The sequence below is a fragment of the Grammomys surdaster genome, unplaced genomic scaffold, assembly GCF_004785775.1.
Source record: "Grammomys surdaster isolate TR1022 unplaced genomic scaffold, NIH_TR_1.0 234, whole genome shotgun sequence".
In the NCBI taxonomy this organism is placed as follows: Eukaryota; Metazoa; Chordata; class Mammalia; order Rodentia; family Muridae; genus Grammomys; species Grammomys surdaster.
Window position 1 is genome coordinate 307,475 of NW_021604679.1, and position 24,980 is coordinate 332,454.

Here is a 24,980-nt window from a genome sequence, read left to right on the forward strand (position 1 = left end):
ACAAGAGGAAAGGAGAGGGTCAGGACAGAACCATCTCTCACTAGCGCCCTCTGAGGCACATTAAGAGCATGATAAGCCATGTGTGGTGGCTCACACCTTTAATGCCAACCTTCAGGAGGCAGAGGCAGGCAAATCTCTGAGTCTGAGGTCACACTGGTCTACAGAGAGCAAATTCCAGGACAGCCAGGACTACTCAGACAATCCTTGTCTCAAAAAGCAAAACAAAGAGTGATTATGAAGAAATTGTTCACTAACCTTTTCGTCTGGAATTGTGTTAGACATGTCTGAATGATGAATCATAGCAGGTATTCCTCCAAGATCTCTAGCTGCAGATCTCACCAAATGAAAATTTCTCTTTTCATTTTCTAGAAGCTCTTTGTACATTTCTGGAGTACTTTCTATGACATGCACAAGTGATAAAGAGATGAGTGTAGTCAACAATCAGACACGGCAAAGAAGCACAAGACTTAAGCAGCCTAAAAGGACTAACCGTGATCAAGTGCTTCAAGAGACAGATCCAGACAACTGCCTTCAGATTCAGATGAAGAATTCAGTACCACTGATCCAGTCTGTGTGCAGGCCACGGACTGAGTGGTACGCTGGCATATAGCATCGAAAGGCACATAGCATGGGTGGTAATGGTGGACCAAATAGCACAGCACACGGCCATCTGAGAAAGACACTGTAAAATTCTCCACCTGAGTGCAAACATCAGAGAAACAATCAATGCTACTCACATATTAATATAAACATACTTTAGTAAAAAAGTAGGGTTTGGTTACAGTATTACTATCCTTGGTTGGACAGCATCTCTCAAAAGAGCATTACCCTTCCCAGAACCTGAGACTATGACTTTAGGTGAAGAACAGAGAGATACAGAGAGAAATACAGACCAGTACGTGATGGCAAAGGCAGAGACTGAACTAATGCAGCTTCAAGCCAAAAACCAAACAGAATTCCTGCCTCGTACCAGAATATAAAAGGGGAGCAGGGGAGAATGGCCTTTAATGAGACTACGGACTGGCAACACCTTACTTTTAGACCTCTGGCTTCTACAACTGTTGAGAAAATAGAATGTTAAGTCACCCGGCACACAGTAGTGTGTATGGCAGTCTTTGGAGAACTATAAGAACTACAGTTCATAGCCAATAGTCATAAATACCAAATTTGGAAAAAATGAACCAGTCTCTTAATGAAAAAATTAGGTTAAATTCCAACATTTCCATCACTCATAAAGTTTGGCTTATGTGTTTTCAAGATATAGTGACATTAATCTCATGGCCAACAGCACTGGGACAGATGCCAAAATGAAGCTCATTTAACAAGTCATTAACCTGAAACAAGATGGTCTTCCTTAGGAATGCTACTCAGTGATTCAGCACTACAACTGAGGGCGATTTTAAACAAGGAAATTAAGGAAAAGCAGAAAACACAGTAAACATATAGACCATGAAAAGGACAGAAAAAAGGCAGTGTCATCATTCGACCTCAGCGGAGGACAGGCCTCAACACTTGCAGTGAACAAGCAGACAAGCTGCTATGATGGACTTCTGAGACAAATCCATTTCGGCTACTTACTGAATTCACAGTAAAAACCAGTCACATCTTTGACACTTTAGGATTTGATTAAAACATAGAAGGCCACCATTATAGCTAACAATGTTTCTAGTGACGATGTCATTGAGGTGCAACAATTTACCATATACCTAGGAATATGCAATCTGTGCTACTGATTTGGTTTAATATTCCTTATCAAGGAGTTTATATGCATGTGGGCACATTCTTAAAGTAGTCATACTTAAAAGTTCATATCATATAGAAAGTACCAACCTAACAAACTATTATAAAGACCCAGCCAAGGTCTGTTACTCTATTCTGTATGATGTTTCTTTGGTTATTACAATAGAATAAAATAAGGATTTCCATGCCATGATTTTATGTAGCATCTGCATTTTTAAAATTTTTCTTTTAATTTTGTGGACAAATGTTACATATACATATATAATTGTATACAATACATACATATATATATATATATATATATAATATCATATATATTATATATACAATTATCTATATATAATTGTAGCCTATTCAGTCACTCCTTCTCCCTTGCTATCTTTTTTCCTCCCTCTTGACTGCACCCTTCTGATTTCATGTCAAACGTGTATGAATATATATGGATGTGTATATGTAAATATATTGTGATTATGTGTATTTAAATCTACATTTAGTACAGGATAGAGGACAACATTTGTCTTTTCTCAAAGTTTTTAATCTTTCTTACTGATAAAAAGTTATTGTGCACTGTTCAATTGACGACAGTCTGTATAACAGGTTATATAGACTATAAGATGATAATAATTGCTGATAGTTTGCTAATAATGAATGTGCATAGTGTGTGTGAAAATACGCTAACTATCAACTATTAAAGAAATACATAACAAGATGTTAAATATTGTTATACTTTAGCAAAGGTTTAAAATATATTAAAAATCAAAAGGAAAAAAGACTAACCTTTTTATTATAGAAGGCACAAACTGCATTTACCCAATCCATCAATGACTTCACACTGTCACTGTAGTGCTCAAAGCCCCCACTAGTCCTTTTGTCTTTTTGCTTATTAGTTATAGCTGGAGAAGGGCATGTTAGTGCAGACATAGCTTTCTTTATATTGTATGTGTGCTTTAGAAAATCAATTTCTTCCTTTAATTGATCTAAATTAAGGGAAATATCCACCTGAAAAAAAATACAGAAAAGTAAGTACATTTTTGTATGTTTTTCATATTTCATTTTTAGCCCACAAAAAATAACTGTCTCTACAAAAAGAAAATGCAGAAGGAGGGGTGGGGGTGGGAGTGGGGGTGGGGGGACCTAATCGGAAATGTTAACAAAATGGGGAGTGAGCCAGCTCAGGCGGGAAAGGGACAACTACACAGTCAAGGACACCTGAGCACAGATCACCAGGGCCCATGTACAAACCAGGTATGCTATCACATTATCTACGGGGACAAAGACATGTGCATCCTGGGGACGTCCTGGCCAGCCAATCTAGCCAAATCAGTGAGCCACTTCAACAAATGGCTTTATCTCAAAGAACAAAGTGAACAGCAACGAAGAAAAAAAACACTCACCATTGACTTCTTCCCTCTTCACACACATAAACATACACACACCACAAACATACACACACACACACAGAATTTTTTCAATCCAACAAAACCTACCTAAAATGTATATTTTAGCACAAAAATTATATTTTTAATTACAAATAGTATCCACAGACAAATGGTAAAAAATGTTTTCTGGTTAAAAATATGAAATTTGGGTCTACAGAAGCCTGGGGTGTACACTTAGCACTATTTCTTCTAAGATGGAGACTTTAGCTTCCATTCCTTTATGGGGAAGCTGTATTGACTTTGCCCATAGTATAAAAAAAGATTTAATTGTAAAACAAAAGCAATTTCCACAGTTCCTAGGATACACTAAAGCCCAGAAAGTGCCACTGGCAATTACTAGTCTTCATTTTATTTAAAGTGATTTTAATAATCGGCATTCAAAATTGATAGGAGGAGGAGGAAGAGGAGGAAGAGGAGGAGGAGAAGGAGAAGGAAGAAGAAGGAGGAAGAAGAAGAAGAGGAGGAGAAAGAGGAGGAGGAGGAGGAGGAGGAGGAGGAAGAAGAGGAAGAGGAAGAAGAAGAAGAAGAAAGCTAAACATACAATACCTGGAAAGCAAATGCTATTTTCCAAAGCAACCCAAGGGTTTTCTCTCTGTGCCTATCCACAATATCCTTAGATGAGATAGTATTCCCTACAAGTGAAAGGCAGCCCGTTAGGACAACATAGGCACACAGCAAGCTTCAGCAAGGACATGCAGTTTTATTCTGATTCTGTGTTTACCATGCTCATCAGTCAGTGGAACTCCTCGAGACTTGAGAACCTGAAGAACAAGATCAACATTGTGCATCTTTTGAACTCGACTTATTGCAGGGATCCTGAGTTTGTCTGACAGATTCCAGTTCTGTGTGAGAAGCTCCATGGTTCGCCTAGCAGTAAAGAAATTTTAAATAAAACTTCTACAGTGAAACTTCTCTAAGAAAAGGTTCATTTAAATAAAGATTCTGCCCAAACAAGTCCCAAGATTCTAACACATTAAGGACAAAAGGTCTCTCAGAAACGTTTTCCTTGCTTCAGTTAGCAAGTGGAATTGTTTCTCATTGTAAGTCTAGATGTTTGAGGTCTACACATACATAAGAAAGAAAAACACAAGACACGCAAATATCAACCATTTAATAGAGTTCTTTATAGTCAGACAGAGGAGGAGGAAGGGGTATAGGAGGAAATGTTGGGCAGGAAGATGCGGCATATTCTACACAACAATCAAGTACCTGTTTTTCTTAATCATCAGCAAATCCCGTATTTAGATATTAACTGTTCCTGAATTTTTTTTTCCTTCGTTTACAGAAGGCACTAAGACTTAGAGGAATTAAGTAAACTCAGTCACATAGCTAACAAGTAATGACAGAGGGTAAAAGCTGAAATTAACATTTTTTCAGTTTCCAAGCCAGAGCAGATCACTAGGATGACGCCTAAGGACTTAAACGCAGACACAGCAGAATCGGAAAGCCAACTCCCAGTCGCATCTCTGTTACTCACATTATATCATACGTAAGTCAGAGGAAGTCGCTGCTGACACAGTGTTTTTAAGTATTCAGTGTTTATGCTCTTTGTAACCCTACTCTGAGACACTGGGTATTCCCACCCACAGACCCTATTCCCCTAACAGCAGTGAACACAAAATTCTATGGCATAACTAATACATCATTTTTGTTAAAGCAAAAACTAAACACTTTTTAAGATATAAATTTATTACACCATAAAATATTTAAGTATTAATCCAGGAAAGACCTGTTTAAAAAAATGTTTTTAGCCTATCCCATTAAGTAAATCTTTAACTTATACTTACACAAGGCGAACCCCACACTGCAAGTCCACTGCAAGATTCGTAACAGCAAAATCAAATTCATCACGCGGTGTCTGAACGTGGCTCACGGGTAACCCCAATAAGCTAAGGTGACGGGAAAGGTCACCTTCACCACTTAGGAAATCTCGTGAAAAAGCTAGAAGAAGCTCTTTACTAGCCTATGGACAGAGAACAAGTATGTTTTAGTAGTATTGATTTTATTTCTGATAACAACAAATCCTTTAAACCATCCTGTACTTGTAGAAATAATATGGAGTATAAAGAGACTACTTATAACCAAGGCAAATGCAAACTCATATTTCCACTTTAAGACTTGTAAAATTTGTTCACAACTAAATACAGAAGCTAGTTTGGTAACATATAACTTAAAATAGAGAAAAAAACTTTCTCTCCCAAAATTAATTCTGTATCAGCATAACCTAATTCATTCTAGAGTCAAAATTAAGAGTAAAAATTAATGGGCAATTGTCACTCAACTAAAATCAGGCATTTTTAAGTCAGGGGGTTTGAGGTCTACAAGTACATTCTAAGAAGATAAAAATGAGACTCATAATCATGGATAAATTGAGTCCTATGCAAGAAAAAAGAATAAAGAAAAAGCCACTAGGCAAAATCTCATTCCTGTTCCACTTCAGAATGTGTTCACTGGAATACCAATGTTTTTTATGATAGAAAACATGCCACCCAGGCAAGAAAAAGTTTAGAAAGGAAAATATAAGACATAAAATAAAAATGGTACCTTGAATTCAGCATCTTTACAAAAGAGACAAGGATCATGATGAATAAGTCTGGAAATTTTAGCATGGTCGAGGAAACAGATTAACAACAGCAACTTTTTCAGTGTGAACTTAGACAAAGCTGCTTCATGACCTTAAAGTACAAACAAAAGAAAAAAGGAAAAAACAACAGTAAGATTATCTATGAAAGGCAATGATAACCATAAGTTAGCAAGGCCCCTAAAGTAGCAAGTACCCCTAAAATCACCATGCATTTTTTCTTAGTAATTTACAGGTATGAGTCCATTAATATTCTATAGGATGAGTACCGTGTAATGGTATGTCCAATGCCTGGAAGGGACAACACAATGGCAGCAATGAAATCTACGTAGTCTCATTCAAAAGGTGTTTGATGAAAACCTACTATGATAAGCAAGCATCATCCTAGGTTCTGTGTAGTTAGCAGCAAAACGAAACAAATATAGTCCCTATCAGACTTACAGCCTACTGGGTTGAGGCAGTGGGTGGAGATCACAGGAAGAAACAAACAGTGATGGAGGAAAGGGCAAGTGAGAAGAGAAGAAAAGCTAGTCAAAAGAGGAGGCCTATTTAAATTGATTTGAGAAAGTAAAATTCAAACTACCAGGGCCGATGACAAGCTACACTGTAGTACTGCAGTGTGAAGAGATGCTCACCATCCCGGAACAGGAGAGGAACAGTGGGGTGTCTATATTCAGCTGCTATGTCAGGATTCCAAAGTAAGCGATTCAGAATGAACATCGCCAATCCTGTGATGTCACTGTTGTCTGCCAGAGGGATCAGTTCTCCAAAAACTGTCTGCAAAGAGAAGACAAGGCTAGGCCAGGGTCCTACTAACCCTAAGTGGAAGAGGAAGCTGTGGGGAGAGAAAACTGCTGTCTTCTAGGAAATGCAAAACAGCACAGAAGTGACCTGGCTGCTATAGAACATCCTTCAACTGTGCACACAACCTGCATGCATAGTTAGTGTGCATGACATGCTTCAAAATGGGAGAACCACAAACTTACTCATCTTCTGAGAAATCCCATTTACATTTTAATTTTTCTCGCTCAATAAAGACCTACCAAGAATACACTCATGGCTCAGATTTAATCACTGTTTTTAGCATTATGCCATTAAAATAATCAAACTTTTATACTAGTTAATGTGAAAGGCTATCTGTAAATAAGTGGAGAAAATAATTGAGAAGTGTAGGTAAGTCGATAAGCAACTATAAATGTGAAATTAGTTTAACATTTACATGCTTACTGATGTTTTTCAAGACATTTAACTAAATATATAAATTATATTCTCTAAACCTACATGGAAAAACGAGAAACGATGAAAGGAGGAAAGTATTAATCTTTATCACCGTCAAAAATAGGGAAATTTATCTTTTATGTTCCTATGTTTGGCTCTTGAAGCTTTTATAGTATCATCAAACATTATGCCCTATGGAGAATCCTAAGGTCTGGAATAAGATAAAGTGTATTACGGATCAATTACTGATGCCCGGTTTCCCAGTGAAAGGATTACATATCCCCACTGCTTACTGCTGCGTTTACGTCTCTTGTGTCTCCCAGCAGAGCCTGGACATACTCTGAGCAACTTACTATGGATGGAAGTGATGTAAACTACACCTAAGCCGAAATTTCCAAAGCTCATTAGTTTGGAGTGAGCAGTTCTGGGATGCCGTGGCATAGTACGGTGATAGTGGTTATTAAGAGTAACAGTGATGAAATTTCACTCAAAATCCAGAAAGAATATTAAAAGTTTCAGCATAAAGAAATAATAAACACTTGAAGAAATAAATGTTAAAGACTAGATAATATACATATACTGTCTATATATTTTATATATATATAATGTATACAATATATAACAAATATATATTGTATATTTATCTAATATAAAAACCTCTATAATAATTAATATATATAAATATAACATAGTACCACACAATAATTATATATACTATATTTTTACATATAACTTAAAATAAATTTAAAAATAATAGAGTTAATTTTAAAATGGCAGTTTTAAAAAGGCATTGCAACTGGAGGTGGCTCAGCAGTTAAGAATACTGGCTGCTCTTCCAGAAGTCCTGAGTTCAATTCCCAGCAACCACATGGTGGCTCACAACCATCCCCAGCAACCACATGGTGGCTCACAACCATCTGTAATGAAATCAAATGCCCTCTTCTGATGTGTCTGAAGACAGCTACAGTGTATAAATAAAACAAATCATATGAATAAAATAAATCTTAAAATGGGGGGACCCCCTGCTGGAGAGATGGCTCAGTGGTTAAGAGCACTGACAGCTCTTCCAGAGGTCCTGAGTTCAATTCCCCAAAACCACATGGTAGCTCAGTAAATCTTTAAAAAGTAAAATAAAAATAAAAAGACATGGCAAATTTCTACCTAGTTATTTTGTTTATATCCTTTACCACAAAACAGGGAGGGCAAAGTAGGTCCCACATTCAGGGACACCCCTTTAATCCCAGCACTTGGGAGGCAGAGGCAGGCGGATTTTTGAGTTCGAGGCCAACCTGGTCTTCAGAGTGAGTTCCAGGACAGCCAGGGCTATACAGAAAATTCCCTGTCTCGAAAAACAAACAAACAAACAAACAAAAGAACTGGTAAATAAGTTTTATGTAAGACGTAGGAAAAAACAAAAGCATACTGGAAAAGAAAAAAAGGAAAACACACAAAAAAATGCTCTGCCTTATGCTTTTATAAGCACACTTTAGTAGTGCTAGCTGTCTAATGCAGTCAGTTTTTAATATTTTATTTATTTATTTATTTATTTATTTATTTATTATTTATTGAGACAGATTTTCAATATGTAGCCTAGGCTATCCTGGAATTCACTATGTAGCTAAGACTCACTTGAAACATGAAAAGATTCTTCTGCCTCTACCTCCCCTGGGCAGAGATTGCAAACATGAGCCACTACTGACCTAACTATCGCTCTATTTTAACTTTAGGTATTGCTGAAACAAATATACATAAATAAATCCATATGGCATTACTATGAGAAATATTTCATCTGAATACTTACACAAGTGCTTTGCTAGCATACTAATATAAATTCAAAGCTTACCCTGACCTTATATCTGAGCTGTCACTTTTATGTGATAAAAAAAAAAAAAAATGAGTGTACCTCTCATTAAATCCAGCAACAAATTAAGAACAAAAGAGAAGCATACAGTTAATTCCTCTGTAATAATATGCCAATAACTTTTAACGGCCAGCAGATGGGAACTAGCTCAACACAAAGACCCATTCTGGGCCATTCAGTCCTAAATGAAATGTCTCCATTAAATCCTCCCATCAGGGTTGAGGGAGCTATGCAGAAAAAGAGGCAGAAAGACCGTGAGGGCAAGCTAACAGATGCCTCTAGAGAAAGAGTCTTCTAGACACAACAGGACTGACACACATATGAACTCGGACACTGCACAGGACCTGCACATGAGTCCAAGCCAGAAAGAGCCTCAGCACTGAGGGATAAGTGGACGTGGACTCTCCTTTTTAACAAATAAGCTATCTGCAACTGATGACCACTGCAGTGGAATCTCACTGGGTATACTGAGCACACATCAGGCTCCTGCTCGTGATCAGCTGGCCAAGACACACAGACGTAAAAATGTCATTGCTTTTCAGTGAACATCTCTTTCATTTTGCTCTGTTTAGGCATTGTTTGTTTCATTTTCATTTGTGTATGTGTTTTTGGAGTGTGTGTTTAACTCCACAGTGGCTGTACAAGTTTGTACTCCCCCAGCAGTGGAGGAGTGTTTCCCTTGTTCCACATCCTCACCAGTATAAGCTGTCACTTGTGTTAATAATCTTAGCTACTCAAGACAGGTATACAAATGGAATCTCAGAGTTGTCTTAATTTGCATTTCCCTGATGGCTAAGAACAGTGAACATGAAGTGTTTCTCAGCTGTTTGAGTTTCTTCTATTGAGAATTGTTTGTTTAGATCTCCACCTTATTTTTAAATGGATTATTTGATTTGTTGATACTCAGTTTCTTGAATTTATTACATATTTTGTGTATAGTCTTCTATTAGTGTGGAGTTGGTGAAAATCTTTTCCCATTCTGTAGGCTACCACTTTGTCACCAGGAGAACAAGGCCCTCTAAATCAACCGAGCAAAGCCCATGTGAATTCAGAGACTGAAGTACCAAGCACAGGGCCTAAAGAGATCCACGCCAGGTCCTCTGTGGAGACACTATAGCTTTCGGTTCAGTATTTTTATGGGACTCCTGAGTGTGAACCAGTGGGGCTCTGACTCTTTTGTCTGATCTTGGGCTCTTTGCCGTCTGTAGGTTTGCCTTGTCCAACATCGATGTGATGGGTTTTGTTTTATCGAATCGTCTTTTCTTTTCTTTTGTTGTTGTTATGTGTTAGAAGCATGTTCTTTTCTAATGAGAGACAGAGAGTGAGTGACTCCAAATGGGAGGAGAGAAGAGACCGAAATGGGAGGAGGGTATAAATGTGGCCAGGATATGAGAAAAGAATCTACTTTCAATAAAATGGTAAAGTAGTAGTAATAATAATAACAATAACAACAACAATAATAATAAAATGTAGACCAAAAACTTCAAATAATTCATAACCAAATTACTTTGAAACAATATGCTAATAACTTACAAGGACACGATCTATTCACCCAGTAAGTATTTACTAACTGACCTGATATTTCTGTGTAGAAAGATGAATCAATTCAACCAAATGACTTAACTATTGTAAATAAAAATCACATTTTATGAAAGAGTGTATTCTACTGAAAGGATGTAATTTTTAAAATGAAGTGTTTCAAAACCTGAAAACTTACCTCCAGACCAATTCGAAGCCACAGAGGATTATATGACAAGAGCCAATTCAGGACTTTTTGGCGTTGACCTGAAACATAGGTTAAAAAAAAAAATTAAGTGTGGATCACTAATAGAGAGTAAATACACCTCAACAGAGAATATTAATAAATATCAATTACAATTTATAATAATAATTAATAAATAAATAAACCTCTACAGTGGCAAACAGAAAAAATGAGTCATATTTCCTAAACATATGGCCACAATCATATGTGTGAGATTTTAGGCAGCCTCAAATGGGGATGTAAGGGAAGGGACAGAAATCAGCATGTGAATGAGGTCATTCCATGCTTTCTACATCAACAGTCCTGACAGCCAGCACAGGCAACCAACCTCAGTGTCTATAACAGACACTGAGGATGCTTTATCCATGGACAGACACAGACACACTGATAGACAGACAGATACACACACACACAGAGACATAGTAATCTATTCTAAAGAAAGGTCAATGCTGACACTTTCTAATGGCATGGGTGACCCTGAAGGATATTAAGTAAAATAAGCCAGGCAAAGAGTCAAATTCTATTCAGTCTGACTTGAATGTGTCATCTAAAATTATCGTTCCAACAGAAGCAGAGAATGGCCAGGAAGATGTTGGCTAAAAGAGAGTTATGCAAGGTGAGTTAAGTTTTGGACATCTGCTGTATAGAATGGTGACTGTATTTACTAACATTATACTACAAAGCTGGAAGTTACTAAGTAGATATTATATGCCCTTACACACACAGACACACACAGACACACACACACACACACAAGCACACAGACACACACACACAAATATATACACTAAGATAACTGTGGATGTTACTTAGCTAGACTGTGACTATCATTCACCGCACAAAGTGTACATCTGTCACATTACAAATATGTACAATCTTTGTCAATTATCCATAAATAAAACTGATGAAAAAGTAACAATATCTTTACAGTATTTTTAAAGAATGAATCTTGAGACTTCTATAATCTTACCAATATCTTTCCAGAGGTGTCGATCTTTTCGAACAAGTAACCGCCCAACTTCAATTTCAATTTCAATCTTTTTAATAGCTTTAACCATTTTTTCAGAAGTAAACAAGGAGCAAGCTGTACGACGTAATCTATTCAGCCTGCAGCTGGCTGTGTAAGCTCTGAGAGACACTTCCTCTTTTGTAGGTGCTTTCGGGACACTTATTTTATGTTGGCCCTCGGCTCCCAAAACAAGGGTGGCAGCGTTTACTAGAGAAAAACAACAGGACAATGCTTCTGATTTCACATCACCTCTACACCTTACTAAACCCTGCAACTGAATGCAGGGTAAGATGCTTCAAAAGGACTACTGGTTATGCCCTGCAAGCTCTCTCCTCTGAGTTTACAGGCATCACTATCACTAAGAATCTGTCTGCAGACTGCCTAACAAGGTAAGCTCTTCTCATTAACCTCACACATAACTTCAAACACGAGCACTTCTAATGCAGACTAGCCAGATGGCCTCCCAGCAAGTTTCTGTTTCTAAATCTTTCTGAATAAAAGTTAACCTGTTAAGGAATGTGATTTGGTTGATTTATAACATAATTTGAATTCTGTGTACATGCTTACATATACATGCATGTGTACGTGTGTGTGTATATGTTGGAGGCAAGAAGACAATCTTGGATGTCACTCCTGGGTACACTCCACCTTCCAATGTTTGAGATGGTCTCCCACCGGCCTGGACAAGTAAGCCCTGGGGATCTGCCCATCTAGATGGCCCCAGCGATGTCCCTGGCTGCTTCTGTGAGGCTTCTGAGAACTGAACTTAAGTCTTCATATTTTCAAGGCAAGTGCTTTGTCAACTGAGCTGTCTCTCCACCTATATCTGAGATTTTTATAAAACATATTTTGTCTTTAAAAAAACAATAAAAATTTAACTGTAACTTTTATTTTAAGGGAAAAAAGCATAATGGCAGAAATCATACAATTCAGAGACTCTGTTAATACAGAAATTCCATATAAGGCTCTCTGAGAAATACAAAGAAGCAGAGTGAGGAAGTCACCACTTTACAAAGAAGCCTACGGTAGCTTAACATGTTACTGTCTCAGCCTAGAACTCACTCCATGATTTCTATGCCAGGGCAATGTACGTTTCCTTCCCCTCCAGAACAGATCCCTCCAACTCTTTCTACCCTGACCACACCCATTTCTCTCTGGAAAGTAAGCACTAGAATATTTTTAAATTCTACCAAATCGGCATCCAGGTTCCTCATTATAACGTAACTTTCCCGCATATTAGGACAATGAGCTAGTAAAACATCATTAAATTACAACATAATACAGCTATGTGTAATACGAAAACGTTTACCTTTAGAAACATTGGTTTTTACAGTGAAGTCATCAGGTGTTAATACATAATTTAGCCACCAAGTGAAGCCCTGTTCCTGCTTTTCCTTCCAGCGCTCGTCATAGAACATGTTCTTTGCAGCAAACGGCATTGGGTGTCTAGGAATAGCTAAGAATATAATTAATTACTGCATAAGAAATTTTCCTTTAAATCATTTTTGAACATAGATCAAGAGGACTTTTGTACTAGCAAAACCATCTTTAAACCACTGAACAATGTTTGCTGTCACTCCATGCTGGAGAGTGCTGAGAACATCTCAAGTGTGACCTACAGTCAGAGCAAAGGATAAATGTATTTCAGTCTGATAAATACAGTGAATACTTACCTGCTTTTAATGGTTTTATAAAGGTCAGATGAGACTGTGCTACACCAACAATGGATCTTCTCTTTTTCTTTGTTTTAGAAAGAGGCGTTTTTAATATAAATGAATCTAAAATAAAATAGAAAACATAGTAGCATTAAGAAATAAAATGTTTCCAAATAGGAAACAAATTTCAACTTGGGCTCTTTATTATATTCATTTAAGGGATATTTAATAACAACATATTCTAGGTGCTAATGTTATAAACTTCAGTAATTAAACCAACCAACCGAAACCTGGGGTCTAGAGAGATAATGTGGTGGCTAAGAGCCCTTGCTGCTCTTCCAGAGAACCCAGGTTCAATTCTCAGATCCTACAAGGTAGCTCAGAACCACCTGTTAACTCCAGCCTAGGGAATCCATTGCCCTCTTTGGCTTATATGGTACACACATCACTCATCGACATAGTCAGGCAAAACACCCATACTCATTAAATTAAGGAACAACATCTCATCTTCAAGTTACAGACCACAGACTACTTAATGAATTCCAAAAGCACTCCCTCCTGACGTAACCACAGCTTAGTGTGTGCACACTTCCAGACTGTGCTACATGCAGGGAAATGCAGTCCTGACAGGGACACTCTGAGTCATTAGGCCATTGTCAGCCTTCAGCAGTATTAGAGGGTTTTAGAAAGGCCTTCTGACCTTCACCAAGATTTGTTTAAGGAATACAGCCTACTGACAAACCAGTAATAAGGATGAATCCAGGATTACCTGTGAGGAGGAGCAAAAAGAGGGGAGTTCTAAAATATTAATAACAGTGGCAACTAAAATTTAAATATACTATGTCAGGAACTATGAAATATTAAATTCAAAGTTTTATTCACACAATTATCACAGTAAATCAGAGTATTATAATTATCCATAATTTATGTAATATACCAGAGCATAGAGCAATTTTGTAGTCAAAGTTGTACAAGCTCATAAATCAAGTCTAATGTATATAATTCTCTCAAAGTCTAGCAGAGAGGTCTTACTAGGTTTCTGCTTCAAATGAACAGTAGATTTGAGCATGAAACTTTCATGGTTATTTGTATATTTATTCATGAATTCATTGATTCTCTTAATCATTTACTGTCTATTTTATAGATCAAAATGGATATTTCCTTAAAAATCAAAGAATTTATTTGTTCAGAGTGTATCTACAGTGAAGCAGCAAGATATCACTAACAGGCATGCACAACTGATGTATATTTGACAGTGTACTAGAAGGACATGTCAGCCTCCAAGTTTTGATGTGCCAATACAATTACCAATAAATGGTACTTTGACTTCCTATGCAGGAAACCTAAATGATGTCCACTGGGTGATCCTTCTGGTTACCCAGCCTCGTGGCCTTTCATTCTACAGGAGAGCAAACATGATAGCATAGTCTTATTCAATGTCTCTCACTAATATTTGTGTTTACTGGTTTCTTGGCAATTCACATTTTCATTTCAAGTACTAAAAACTCAACTTTTGATAATTCTGCTGGCTAATGAATTTCCTTTTAGTAACATTTTCAAATATAAATATTTAGAATCAGACCTGATTTGGAATTTACATAAAAAGGATGGGAAAGGATTACCACTATTAAGGACGATTCTAAGATGTCTGTCCCAAATAATGAGATATTCTGAAGCATCATTCACTGAGGTCTGTATTGAGTAGATAGGAAAGATTGGCTTTGTATAAAGCAAGTGAAAGACATTGTTGGATAGTCATGTAGAAACATAGTATTGACTATAGGTCTACATATTAGAAGTCCATCCTAAAAACTATACACAGGAAGATACATGTGCATAGTTGGCATTCAGAACTGTGACATATGATAAAGTCAGAAAAAGAATATGAAAAATATTCTTATAGACCAAAGAGACAGTGCTCAGTAAATATCAGCTATTATAATCGGACACAGTGGGAGGACAGAGGGCATCTGGAGAAGAGAGAGGGATAATATAACTTATAACAAAATACAAGGCTAATTTTTCCAGCCAGAGAAATATAGGCAAAAAATGGATAAAGGCTTAATAGTAGTTAGAACTCATGAAGGCCTATAGGTAATGTTCAGGCATAGAGTAGACAAGTGAGATTACAATAGACCAAGATGAGCTGGTTGGCTGCTTGGCTGGTGAGTGGTAGCACAAGGAAGGAAGGCAGGTAACTGTACGGATTGTGAAGAATTAAGAAATTTAAGCTACATAAGGAAAGGAACACACACTGCAGGCAGGGCTATGAAAATTACTAAATAAGGAACTGTGGGTGTGAGAAAAATACAAAATCAATGGAGCTTGGCTCAGGAAGAAGGGCTGGAATCAGAGGTGATGGCAGCCTGCACTAAGATGTTCTTAGGAGAGCAGAGCCCATGGATGCTGGAACTAAAAGGCCAGGTTCTACAGATATTTTTAATTCTTCAGATTAGTTATTAGAGAGACTTTCTGAGAGAGAGAGATGAGTGTTTGTTCTGAGACAGATAGGAGTGAACGGTCTGAAAGATGAGTTCCAAGCTGCTCGTTGTTTGTTTCATTTCTTTGTTGAAGAGAAAAAATAATTTAGAAATCGATAAGAAAAAAAAAACAACAGACATAACAATATTCCACCAGGAGGAGGCCCAAGAGCATTTGGATGCAATATTTTTGAAGTTATAATTTAAGCAGAAAACTCATGAACAAAAATATCAAGTTTAAACTGGTATAAGATTAATAATTATTTCTGAACACTACATCACAAGTGTCCTGTATTTCTGTCAACAAACTGCTAAAAGTATAAAGCAATACAAGGCCATCGACAGCAGATGTACTAAATCAGAGAACTCACTAAAGCAAAAGAGAAAACACATTTTTCAACCACACTTACACTTGAAATGTTATGGACAACTTACCCGGTTTCTTCCTCAGGCCTGATCGCTCCAAGCTGCTTACACGCTTTGAAGTGAGCGCTTCTTTCTTTGTGGTTCTTGCAACAGTTGATGGTGTAGATTCCAGAGGAGAAAAGTGGATTCGTTTGATTTCACAGACATCCATCCACTCTGCATCTGCTAGCTTTCCGTTTGCATCTCCCACTATTCCGTTGCTCTTTCTTTTACGAGCAACTACAACAGTTGAAGGTATTACTTCATTTCTATAACTCAGAGGTTTACTTATTAATGGCTCTACAACTGGAAGAGAAGAATGAAAACCTTTCTCCCTTAGGTTATCCACTTCTTTCCCACATTCACCTATTAGACCTTCGAGACAACTTTTTGCATTTGGCTTGTTAATCTCAGGTAGCTTTTCTCTGGCATTGGTGGGCTTCCTTTTGGTAACTGTGGCAGAAAGAATTGGTCGTCTCTTTTTTGGTTGTTTGCTCTGGTTACAAAAAGCATCTTGAAGCTGAGAAATCTTGGGCTTTTGCTTTGTAAAACCATAGTTACATGACTTCATTTCTACAGGGTTTTGGTTTTCAAATCTACTGTTGGGAGTTTGTGCATGCTGACACTCAGGGTTATATGCCAAGCCTTCATTTACTTTCCAATCCTGAGTTTTAGTTGACAATGCTGATAACTTACCCGTCTGCTGACCTATGTGGACCATGTTATCCTTTATAAATTGTGTTGGAGACAAAACTGGACTGACTGATTCTACATTTAGACCTTTTTTAAGTCTATAATTATCATTTAAAAACGAATCTGGGCTTAAAATTGTTTGGCAAACTTCGTGTACAATTTGAGATTCCAGACATACAGACTCTGAGGGCTCTTTCCTACATGTATCTGATAAAACATTTTTCACTGATCTCAGGCCATTATCAGATGTATAGCTGTTGCTTACGAAAGAATCTGGACTTAAAAAATGTATTTGGGTTTGTGTACTATTCAAAGGTGAAGAACAGTTTGGGGCAAGCGTGAGTTTACTATCCCCTTCACTTTGGTGACGAACACTAATGGGATTAATAAAAGTTTCATTTGTGACTTCCTCATTAAAATCAATTTTTTTTGAAATGCTGGCATCTTGTACTTTTAAATTTTGTGCGTTTTCAGATTCATGAAGAGATGAATAGGCAGTAGACTCGCGTAAAAACAGTGGCAAGCAAGTTTCACTCTGGCATTCTCTAACAGGGCTAATGGATGAGGTGGGTACTTTGTTTTCTTCAAGGGGTAAAGAACTGTTTTCTGTTGGGGAACAGCATTCACTCATAGCCAGATTTTCACAAGGCTGCAGTGGGCTCCTAAGTCTGTCAACTTTTTGCGAAATAGTAAATGATTCATTAAAAGTTTGGTTTTTGTAAGTCCTTTTTGTATGTTTTGAAAAGGCTGGAATCTTCTTACTGGTATTCCAAAGACTTCTCTGTAAAAAATAAATGAGACAGACTAAAGAAAGTGCAAGCTGTTTTCAATTTTAGTTTTAAATAAGTGATGTTATATATGTCATTTCATGCCTCCCAACTAAAGCATTTCTACACGACAAACATTTCTTTCCAGTAAATCACAGTGATTAAAACATTACCTTTTTCTTCCTATGTTCTTCTGCATTTCCTAGTAATATAGCCTGATGCTTCAGAAAATCATTTACAAGAAACGTCACAATCTCCCTTACTCCCCCTTCTTTCAGTGGTGTCCAAGTAACAGAAATGGTAATTTTTTCTTTAGGCTGTAATCAGAAGAACACATTATAAGTTATTATGACAATATAATTAATAATAGCCAAATACGTAACTAAGAACAGATTGATAATTGCTACCACACCCAAATAGTTAATCATTTTTTTCCTATTCATTATAAGAATAAAAGTCACTAGCAATAAGTCCACAACAAAATAAAATTATAAATATAATAAAAACTACAAAATTATAATAAAATCCAATTGCACAAAAGGAATAGAACTGATAATCTACAAGTCATTTTAATTGAGTGGTTTTTAAAATGTAATAGTGGAGGCTAGGGACCTAGCTCAGTAGTAAGGTGTGTGGTTTAACAAGCATAAGATGTGGCATGAAACTTGTTTAAGTGAAAAGGCTTTTCTTGAAAAGTAGAAATAATAGATTTTTAAACCAGCTGATTAACAATAATAACATAACTTTCTCTCTACAAGCCAGGACTTATCCTTAAAAAGATATCTTTCTAGGCAGAAATCCAGGCAGGCGTTCAAGAAGGTCAACGGTTTAAGTATGGGGACTCCTGATGATGCAACCAACCAACCTCCGATCAGCCTTTCCCCTGAGGACCATCCTTACTAGTGAGTAGGCAGTGTGTGTACGCTCCCTCAGCTTACTGTTTTCACAGCTTTAGAGATTCTACCCAATGAAAAGGACACAGAAATCACAGTCAGAACAAAATAATTTAAGACTACAATAACAGCAAAGGAAAAAAAAAGTAAAATACAAAGGTTGCCTACACGTCATATATACATATTGAATACAATCCTGAGGATGCTTTTAGGGTTTGGGCTGTGGATATTTAAGTAAAACAGTTTTTTCATTATTGTATCAGAAATGTAGTTCGACTGAGTCTAAACATGAAAAACAAAATGCATATTAAAATGGTTGAAAGGGCTGCTCTGTGAAGACACTTTATCCTGAACCTGGATAGAACCTAGAGCAGCTGGTAAGAACCTTCCACCACTGTTCCATTCCTTGCTTGGTCCTTTTGGCTGGGGCAGACACCTAGCAAGTCTGCTCCCATGAAGACACCATTATCTTGAGCCTTCCTAGAGCAGCAGATAAGAACCCTCCTCCACAACCCTAAGCCCTAGAGCTGCAACCCACCCAAACCCCACTCCTCCAGAATACCATTCCCCTTCCGACCCCTAGCTGGGTCCTTCTGGCTGGGACAGACACCTAGCAGGTCTGCTCCTGTGAAGACACCATATCCTGAACCATCTTCGAGCAGTGGTGGAACCACTGCACTTGGAGCAGAAGAGAAACCACTGCACTCAGAGCAGCAGGATTTCAGGATCCCAGAGGAAGCCTGAGTCCCAGGAGTTCTTCCACCCAGGAGCTCAGGATCACAGGATCACAGAGACATCTAGACTCTGAGGACTTCTGACACAAGCCAGATAACTGGAAGCACAGTCTCCAGTCAGAGACAGTTAGTGCAGGTAGCACTAGAGTTAACCAGACAGCCAAAGGCAAGCACAGGAGTGTAAGCAACAGAAACCGAAGTTACCTGGCATCATCAGAACCCAGTTTTCCTACCATAGTAAGTCCTAGACACCCCATCACACCAGAAAAGTAGAATTCAGATTTAAAATCATTTCTCATGAGGATGACAGAGGACTTTAAGAAAGACATAAACAAACTCCCTTAAAGAAATACAGGAGAACACAGGATAAACAGGTAGAAGCACTTAAAGAGAAAACACAAAAATCCCTTAAAGAATTGCAAGAAAATACAACCAAACAGGTGAAGGAATTAAACAAACCCATCCAAGATCTAAAAATGGAAGTAGAAACAATAAAGAAATCTCAAAAGGAGACTACCCTGGAGATAGAAAATGTAGGAAAGAGATCAGGAGCCATAGATGCAAGCATCACCAACAGAATACAAGAGATAGAAGAGAGAATCTCATGTGCAGAAGATACCACGGAAAACATTGACACAACAATGTCAAGGAAAATCCAAAATGCAAAAAGCTCCTAACCCAAAACATTCAGGAAATCCAGGACACAATGAGAAGACCAAACCTAAGGATAATGGGTATCAATGAGAGTGAAGATTCCCAACTTAAAGGGCCAGTAAATATCTTCAACAAAATTATAGAGGAAAACTTCCCTAACCTAAAGAATGAGATGCCCGTAAATATACAAGAAGCCTACAGAACACCAAATATACTAGACCAGAAAAGAAATACCTCCCGTCACATAATAATCAAAACATCAAATGCACAAAACAAAGAAACAAATAGTAAAAACAGTAAGGGAAAAAGGTCAAGTAACATATAAAGGCAGACCTATAAGAATTACAACAGACTTCTTACCAGAGACTATAAAAGCCATAAGATCCTGGACTGATATTATACAGACCCTAAGAGAACACAAATGCCAGCCCAGACTACTATACCCAGGAAAACTCTTAATCACTATAGATGGAGAAACCAAGATATTCCATGACAAAACCAAATTTACACAATATCTTCCCATAAATCCAGCCCTACAAAGGGTAATAGATGGTAAACTTCAGCACAAGGAGAGAAACTACAATATAGAAAAAGCAAGAAAGTAATCTTCCAACAAATCCAAAAGAAGATAGCTACACAAACATAATTACACCTCTAATAGCTAAAATAACAGGAAGAAACAATCACTTTTCCTTAATATCTCTTAACATCAATGGACTCAATTCCCCAATAAAAAGACACAGACTATCAGACTGGATACACAAACAAGACCCAGAATTTTGCTGCACACAGGAAATGCACCTCAGTAACAAAGACAGACACTACCTCAGAGTAAAGGGCTGGAAAACAATTTTCCAAGCAGATGGTCCCAAGAAACAAGCTGGAGTAGCCATTCTAATTTTGAATAAAATCGACTTTCAACCAAAAGTTAACAAAAAAAAGATAAGGAAGGACGCTTCATACTCATCAAAGGAAAAATCTACCAAGGTGAACTCTCAATTCTGAACATCTATGCTCCAAATGCAAGGGCACCTACATACATAAAAGAAACTTTACTAAAGCTCAAAACACACATTGCACCTCACACAATAATAGTGGGGGATTTCAACACCCCACTCTCAGCAATGGACAGATCATGGAAACAGAAACTAAACAGAGACACAGTGGAATTAACAGAAGTTATGAACCAAATGGATTTAACAGATATCTATAGAACATTTCATTCTAAAACAAAAGAATATACCTTTTTCTCAGCACTTCATGGTCACAAATAATCCCTTGCATCTGATCAGATCACCATGGACTATGGCTGGTCTTCAATAATAACAAAAACAATGGAAACCCTACATACACATGGAAACTGAACAACACACTACTCATTGATGACTTGGTCAAGGAAGAAATAAAGAAATTAAAGACTTTTTAGAATTTAATGAAAATGAAGGCTCATCATACCAAAACTTATGGGACACAATGAAAGCAATATTAAGGGGAAAACTCATAGGTCTAAGTGTTTACAAAAAGAAACTGGAGAAAGCATACACTAGCAACTTGACAACACACTTGAAAACTCTAGAACAAAAAGAAACAACTAACACCCAAGAGGAGTAGATGGCAGGAAAGAATCACACTCAGGGCTGAAATCAACCAAGTAGAAACAAAAATAAAGTATCAACAAAACCAGGAGCTGGTTCTTTGAGAAAATCAGCAAGATAGCTAAAACCTTAGCCAGACAATATTTGGAAATCCATCAATGTAATCCACTATATAAACAAACTCAAAGGGAAAAAAAATCACATGATCATCTAACTAGATGCTGAGAAAGCATTTGACAAAGATCAACAGTCCTTCATGGTAAAAGTCTTAGAAAGATCAGAAATCCAAGGCCCATACCTAAACATAGTAAAAGCGATATACAGCAAACTAGTAGCCAACATCAAACTAAATGGAGAGAAACTTGAAGCAATCCCACTAAGATCAGGGTCTAGACAAGGCTGCCAACCCTCTTCCTACCAATACAGGAAGGATACCAATATTTTCTATTCAATATATTACTGGAGGTCCTAGCTAGATCAATTAGACAACAAAAATTAGTCAAAGGGATACAAATAGGAAAGGAAGAAGTCAAAATATCACTATTTGCAGATGATATGATAGTCTACTTAAGTGACCCCAACTTTCACCAGAGAACTCCTAAACCTGATAAACAATCAGCAAAGTGGCTGGTTATAAAATCAACTCAAACAGATCAGTAGCCTTCCTCTAAGTGAAAGACAAACAGGCGGAGAAAGAAATTAGGGAAATGACACTCTTCACAATAGTCACAAATAATATAAAATACTAGACAATATCATCCTGAGTGAGGTAACCCAATCACACATGGTATTCACTCACTGATAAGTGGATATTAGCCCAAAAGCTTAAAATACCCAAGATCCAACTCACAGACCACATGAAGCTCATTAAGAAGTAAGACCAAGTAGGGTTGCTTCGGTCCTTCTTATAAGGAGTAACAAAATACTCAAGGGAGCAAATATGGAGGCAAAGTGTGGGACAGAAACTGAAGGAGGGGCCATCTGGAGACCATTCCACCTGGGTATCCATCCCATGTACAGTCACCAAATGTAGACGCTGAAGTGGATGTCAGGAAGTGCACACTGAAAGGAACCTGATATAGCTCTCCTTAGAGGTCTGCCAGAGTCTGACATTCAGAGGCAAATGCTCACAGCTAACCATTGAACTGATCAAAGGGTTCCCAATGAAAGAATTAGAGAGAAGGAGCTGAAGGAGCTGAAAGGGTTTGTGGTTTGTGGCCCCATGAGGAGAGCAACAATACCAACCACCCAGAGCTCCCAGGGTCTAAACCACCAGCCTGGGAGCACATAGGGAGGGACTCATGGCTCCAGCTGTATATGTAAGGGAGGATGGTCTTGTTGGGCATAGGTGGGAGAGGAGAGCCTTGGTCCCATGAAGGCTGGACACCGAGTATGTGGGAATTCAAGGCTGGAGAAGTGGGGGGGGGGGGGGGAGGGCCGGGGGGGCCCCCCCACCTCAAAGAGGCAGGGGGGGGGGGGGTGGGGTGGGGGCCTGCGGGGGGGGGGGAGAATGGGGTAAGGGGATAATATCCGAAATGTAAATAAAATATCCAATAAAAAAATTAAAAAACAAACAAAAAATGGCTGAAAGGAAGCAATTAGAAAACTTTCATCAATGTCTTCCTCCAGTCTCAAAATAAGAATTGTAAAAGAGTACCATCTTTAGAAACTCAAACATATTTTGCAACGCCTGCCGAAAGTCTATTAAAAAACGTTTGTCTGTTTAACAGAAACTTTCTGAAATGTTCCTAGGGATGGCAGGTACAAGTGCTTTCATCCATCATCCCAAGCAAGTTACTGGACACTTTCGCTAAACCAAAGGACTGTCTATAGACAGGGAGTTGACTTGGTGCTGGGGTCTTGTTCTCTCCTTGACCCACCTCTGCAGGGAGTGTCCTCGGAGGATAGATTTGGTGTCCTGTCTAGCTCTCTGCGAGCCTCACCTCAGTAGAGGGAGCCCCATCCACCTCCCATCCCTGTTCAAGTCCGGCAGCTGACAAGGTTTTGAGGTCCTGTTCTATCCCTTCCCTGCCCTACCCTACGAGGAGAGAGGAGAGCGTCTCAAGATCAAATCAGGAAGCTGACTTGGTGTCGGAGTCCCATTATCTCCTAGTCCCACCGCGAAGACTAGGAGCTGATTTAGGTCTTATGGGAGTTTCTTCCTATACCCCCAAGGTGACGCCACGGGGACGTGCCCCTCGCACCCACCTTCAGCTCGCAGCGGTTCTGCGACACGCTGAAGCCCTGGCCTGCAGCGCGCAGCAGCGACACCTCCACCTGCAGAGGCTCCTCGTGCGGGTTGTGCAGGACCAGAGGCCGCGTCCGCGACGTGCCCACACGGACATCCCCGAAACAGAGGAAGGGAACGGCGCAGAAGTGGCTGAGCAACAGCACCGGCGGAGACGCGTCCCCGGCCGCGGGATCCCGGTGCGCGCGCCGCCCGCTCTCCTCTCGGCTGGAAGCCGCCTGCACCGTCGCCATGGCAGCAGCCCGCGCCGGGCAGTCAGGTACCCGCTGTCCAGGTCCCGCGGGCTTTCCGGAAGTCAAGGACCAGGACAAAGATCAGAAGGCCAGGGATATCGCCAGACTCCGGAGAAAGTAGCCTAGCCGCTTTTGCTCGATTCAAATATCTCGCCTCCACCAATGGGGAGCTCCCGGAACCTCCTTGCTAGAGCACCAATCAGTGAGAAGAAACCCGCCTACATCACCAAAGAGCCAATGAGCGAGCGAGAGCCCCTGGCCAATGAGGAGGTGGTGCCTTGTTTAAACGTTGGCGGGGTTGTCAGGGTTACCGGGGAAAGAAACAAAAAGGCTGCAAACTTCCCTGACGCAACGATCCAATCAATTAGAACGGAAATTGCCCTTGATGTTTTAAACATGTTACGGTGAAGAAAAGGGTATCTGTGTCCAAACCACGGCTCCAATAGCTGAGTGCAACTTGTGAACGAGTTCCTGGGAAGAAATGGCTTCTTCAACTGGTCCTAGGCAAGTCTGAGTAACTGATAACATCAGTGACTGGAGTGGTGGAGGGGTTAGAATGTTGGTAGTCATGTCCAATAAACAATTATTGGGGAGCATAGCTAGCTAATATTTTTTTAAGACTTATTTATGTATATGAGTACACTGTTGCTGTACTTCAGACACACCAGAAGAGGGCATCAAATCCACTTACAGATAGTTGTGAGCCACCATGTGGTTGTTGGGAATTGAACTCAGGACCTCCGGAAGAGCAATCAGTGCTCTTAACCACTGAGCCATCTCTCCAGCCGGCAAGCTAGTCTTAATAGTCATGTCTTGCTATCCTTCCTAAGTGACCTAACATCTTTGTGACCATTGTGTAAAATAGTTGTATGTAGAAATACAGCACTGGTTTCCAACCAACCAAAAATAAGTCCTGCCATCATCTGAGGCTCTAACAGAGTTCCCTATTGCCTTGGCACACATATCTAATGTTTCTCCTTTGTATTTAAAAAAAAATGCCTTTGAGTATTGTT

The 24,980-nt window shown here is 38.7% G+C and overlaps 1 protein-coding gene across 1 annotated transcript in view; it reads right to left on the reverse strand.

The window, feature by feature from the left end:
- Positions 1-24,117, reverse strand: part of Aspm (abnormal spindle microtubule assembly) — a 48,692-nt gene extending 24,575 nt beyond the window's left edge. Inside the window, exons 1-15 of the mRNA XM_028773782.1 lie at positions 23,695-24,117; positions 17,784-17,927; positions 16,181-17,624; positions 13,284-13,388; positions 12,920-13,066; positions 11,572-11,817; positions 10,557-10,624; positions 6,396-6,537; positions 5,724-5,854; positions 4,967-5,142; positions 3,901-4,046; positions 3,726-3,811; positions 2,518-2,739; positions 491-698; positions 256-398 (exon numbers count right to left, since the gene is read on the reverse strand). Coding sequence (XP_028629615.1) covers positions 256-398; positions 491-698; positions 2,518-2,739; positions 3,726-3,811; positions 3,901-4,046; positions 4,967-5,142; positions 5,724-5,854; positions 6,396-6,537; positions 10,557-10,624; positions 11,572-11,817; positions 12,920-13,066; positions 13,284-13,388; positions 16,181-17,624; positions 17,784-17,927; positions 23,695-23,967 — 3,681 coding nt within the window. The 5' untranslated portion in view covers positions 23,968-24,117. The remainder of the gene's footprint in view (positions 1-255; positions 399-490; positions 699-2,517; positions 2,740-3,725; positions 3,812-3,900; positions 4,047-4,966; positions 5,143-5,723; positions 5,855-6,395; positions 6,538-10,556; positions 10,625-11,571; positions 11,818-12,919; positions 13,067-13,283; positions 13,389-16,180; positions 17,625-17,783; positions 17,928-23,694) is intronic.
- Between the last annotated feature and the right edge of the window lie 863 nt (positions 24,118-24,980).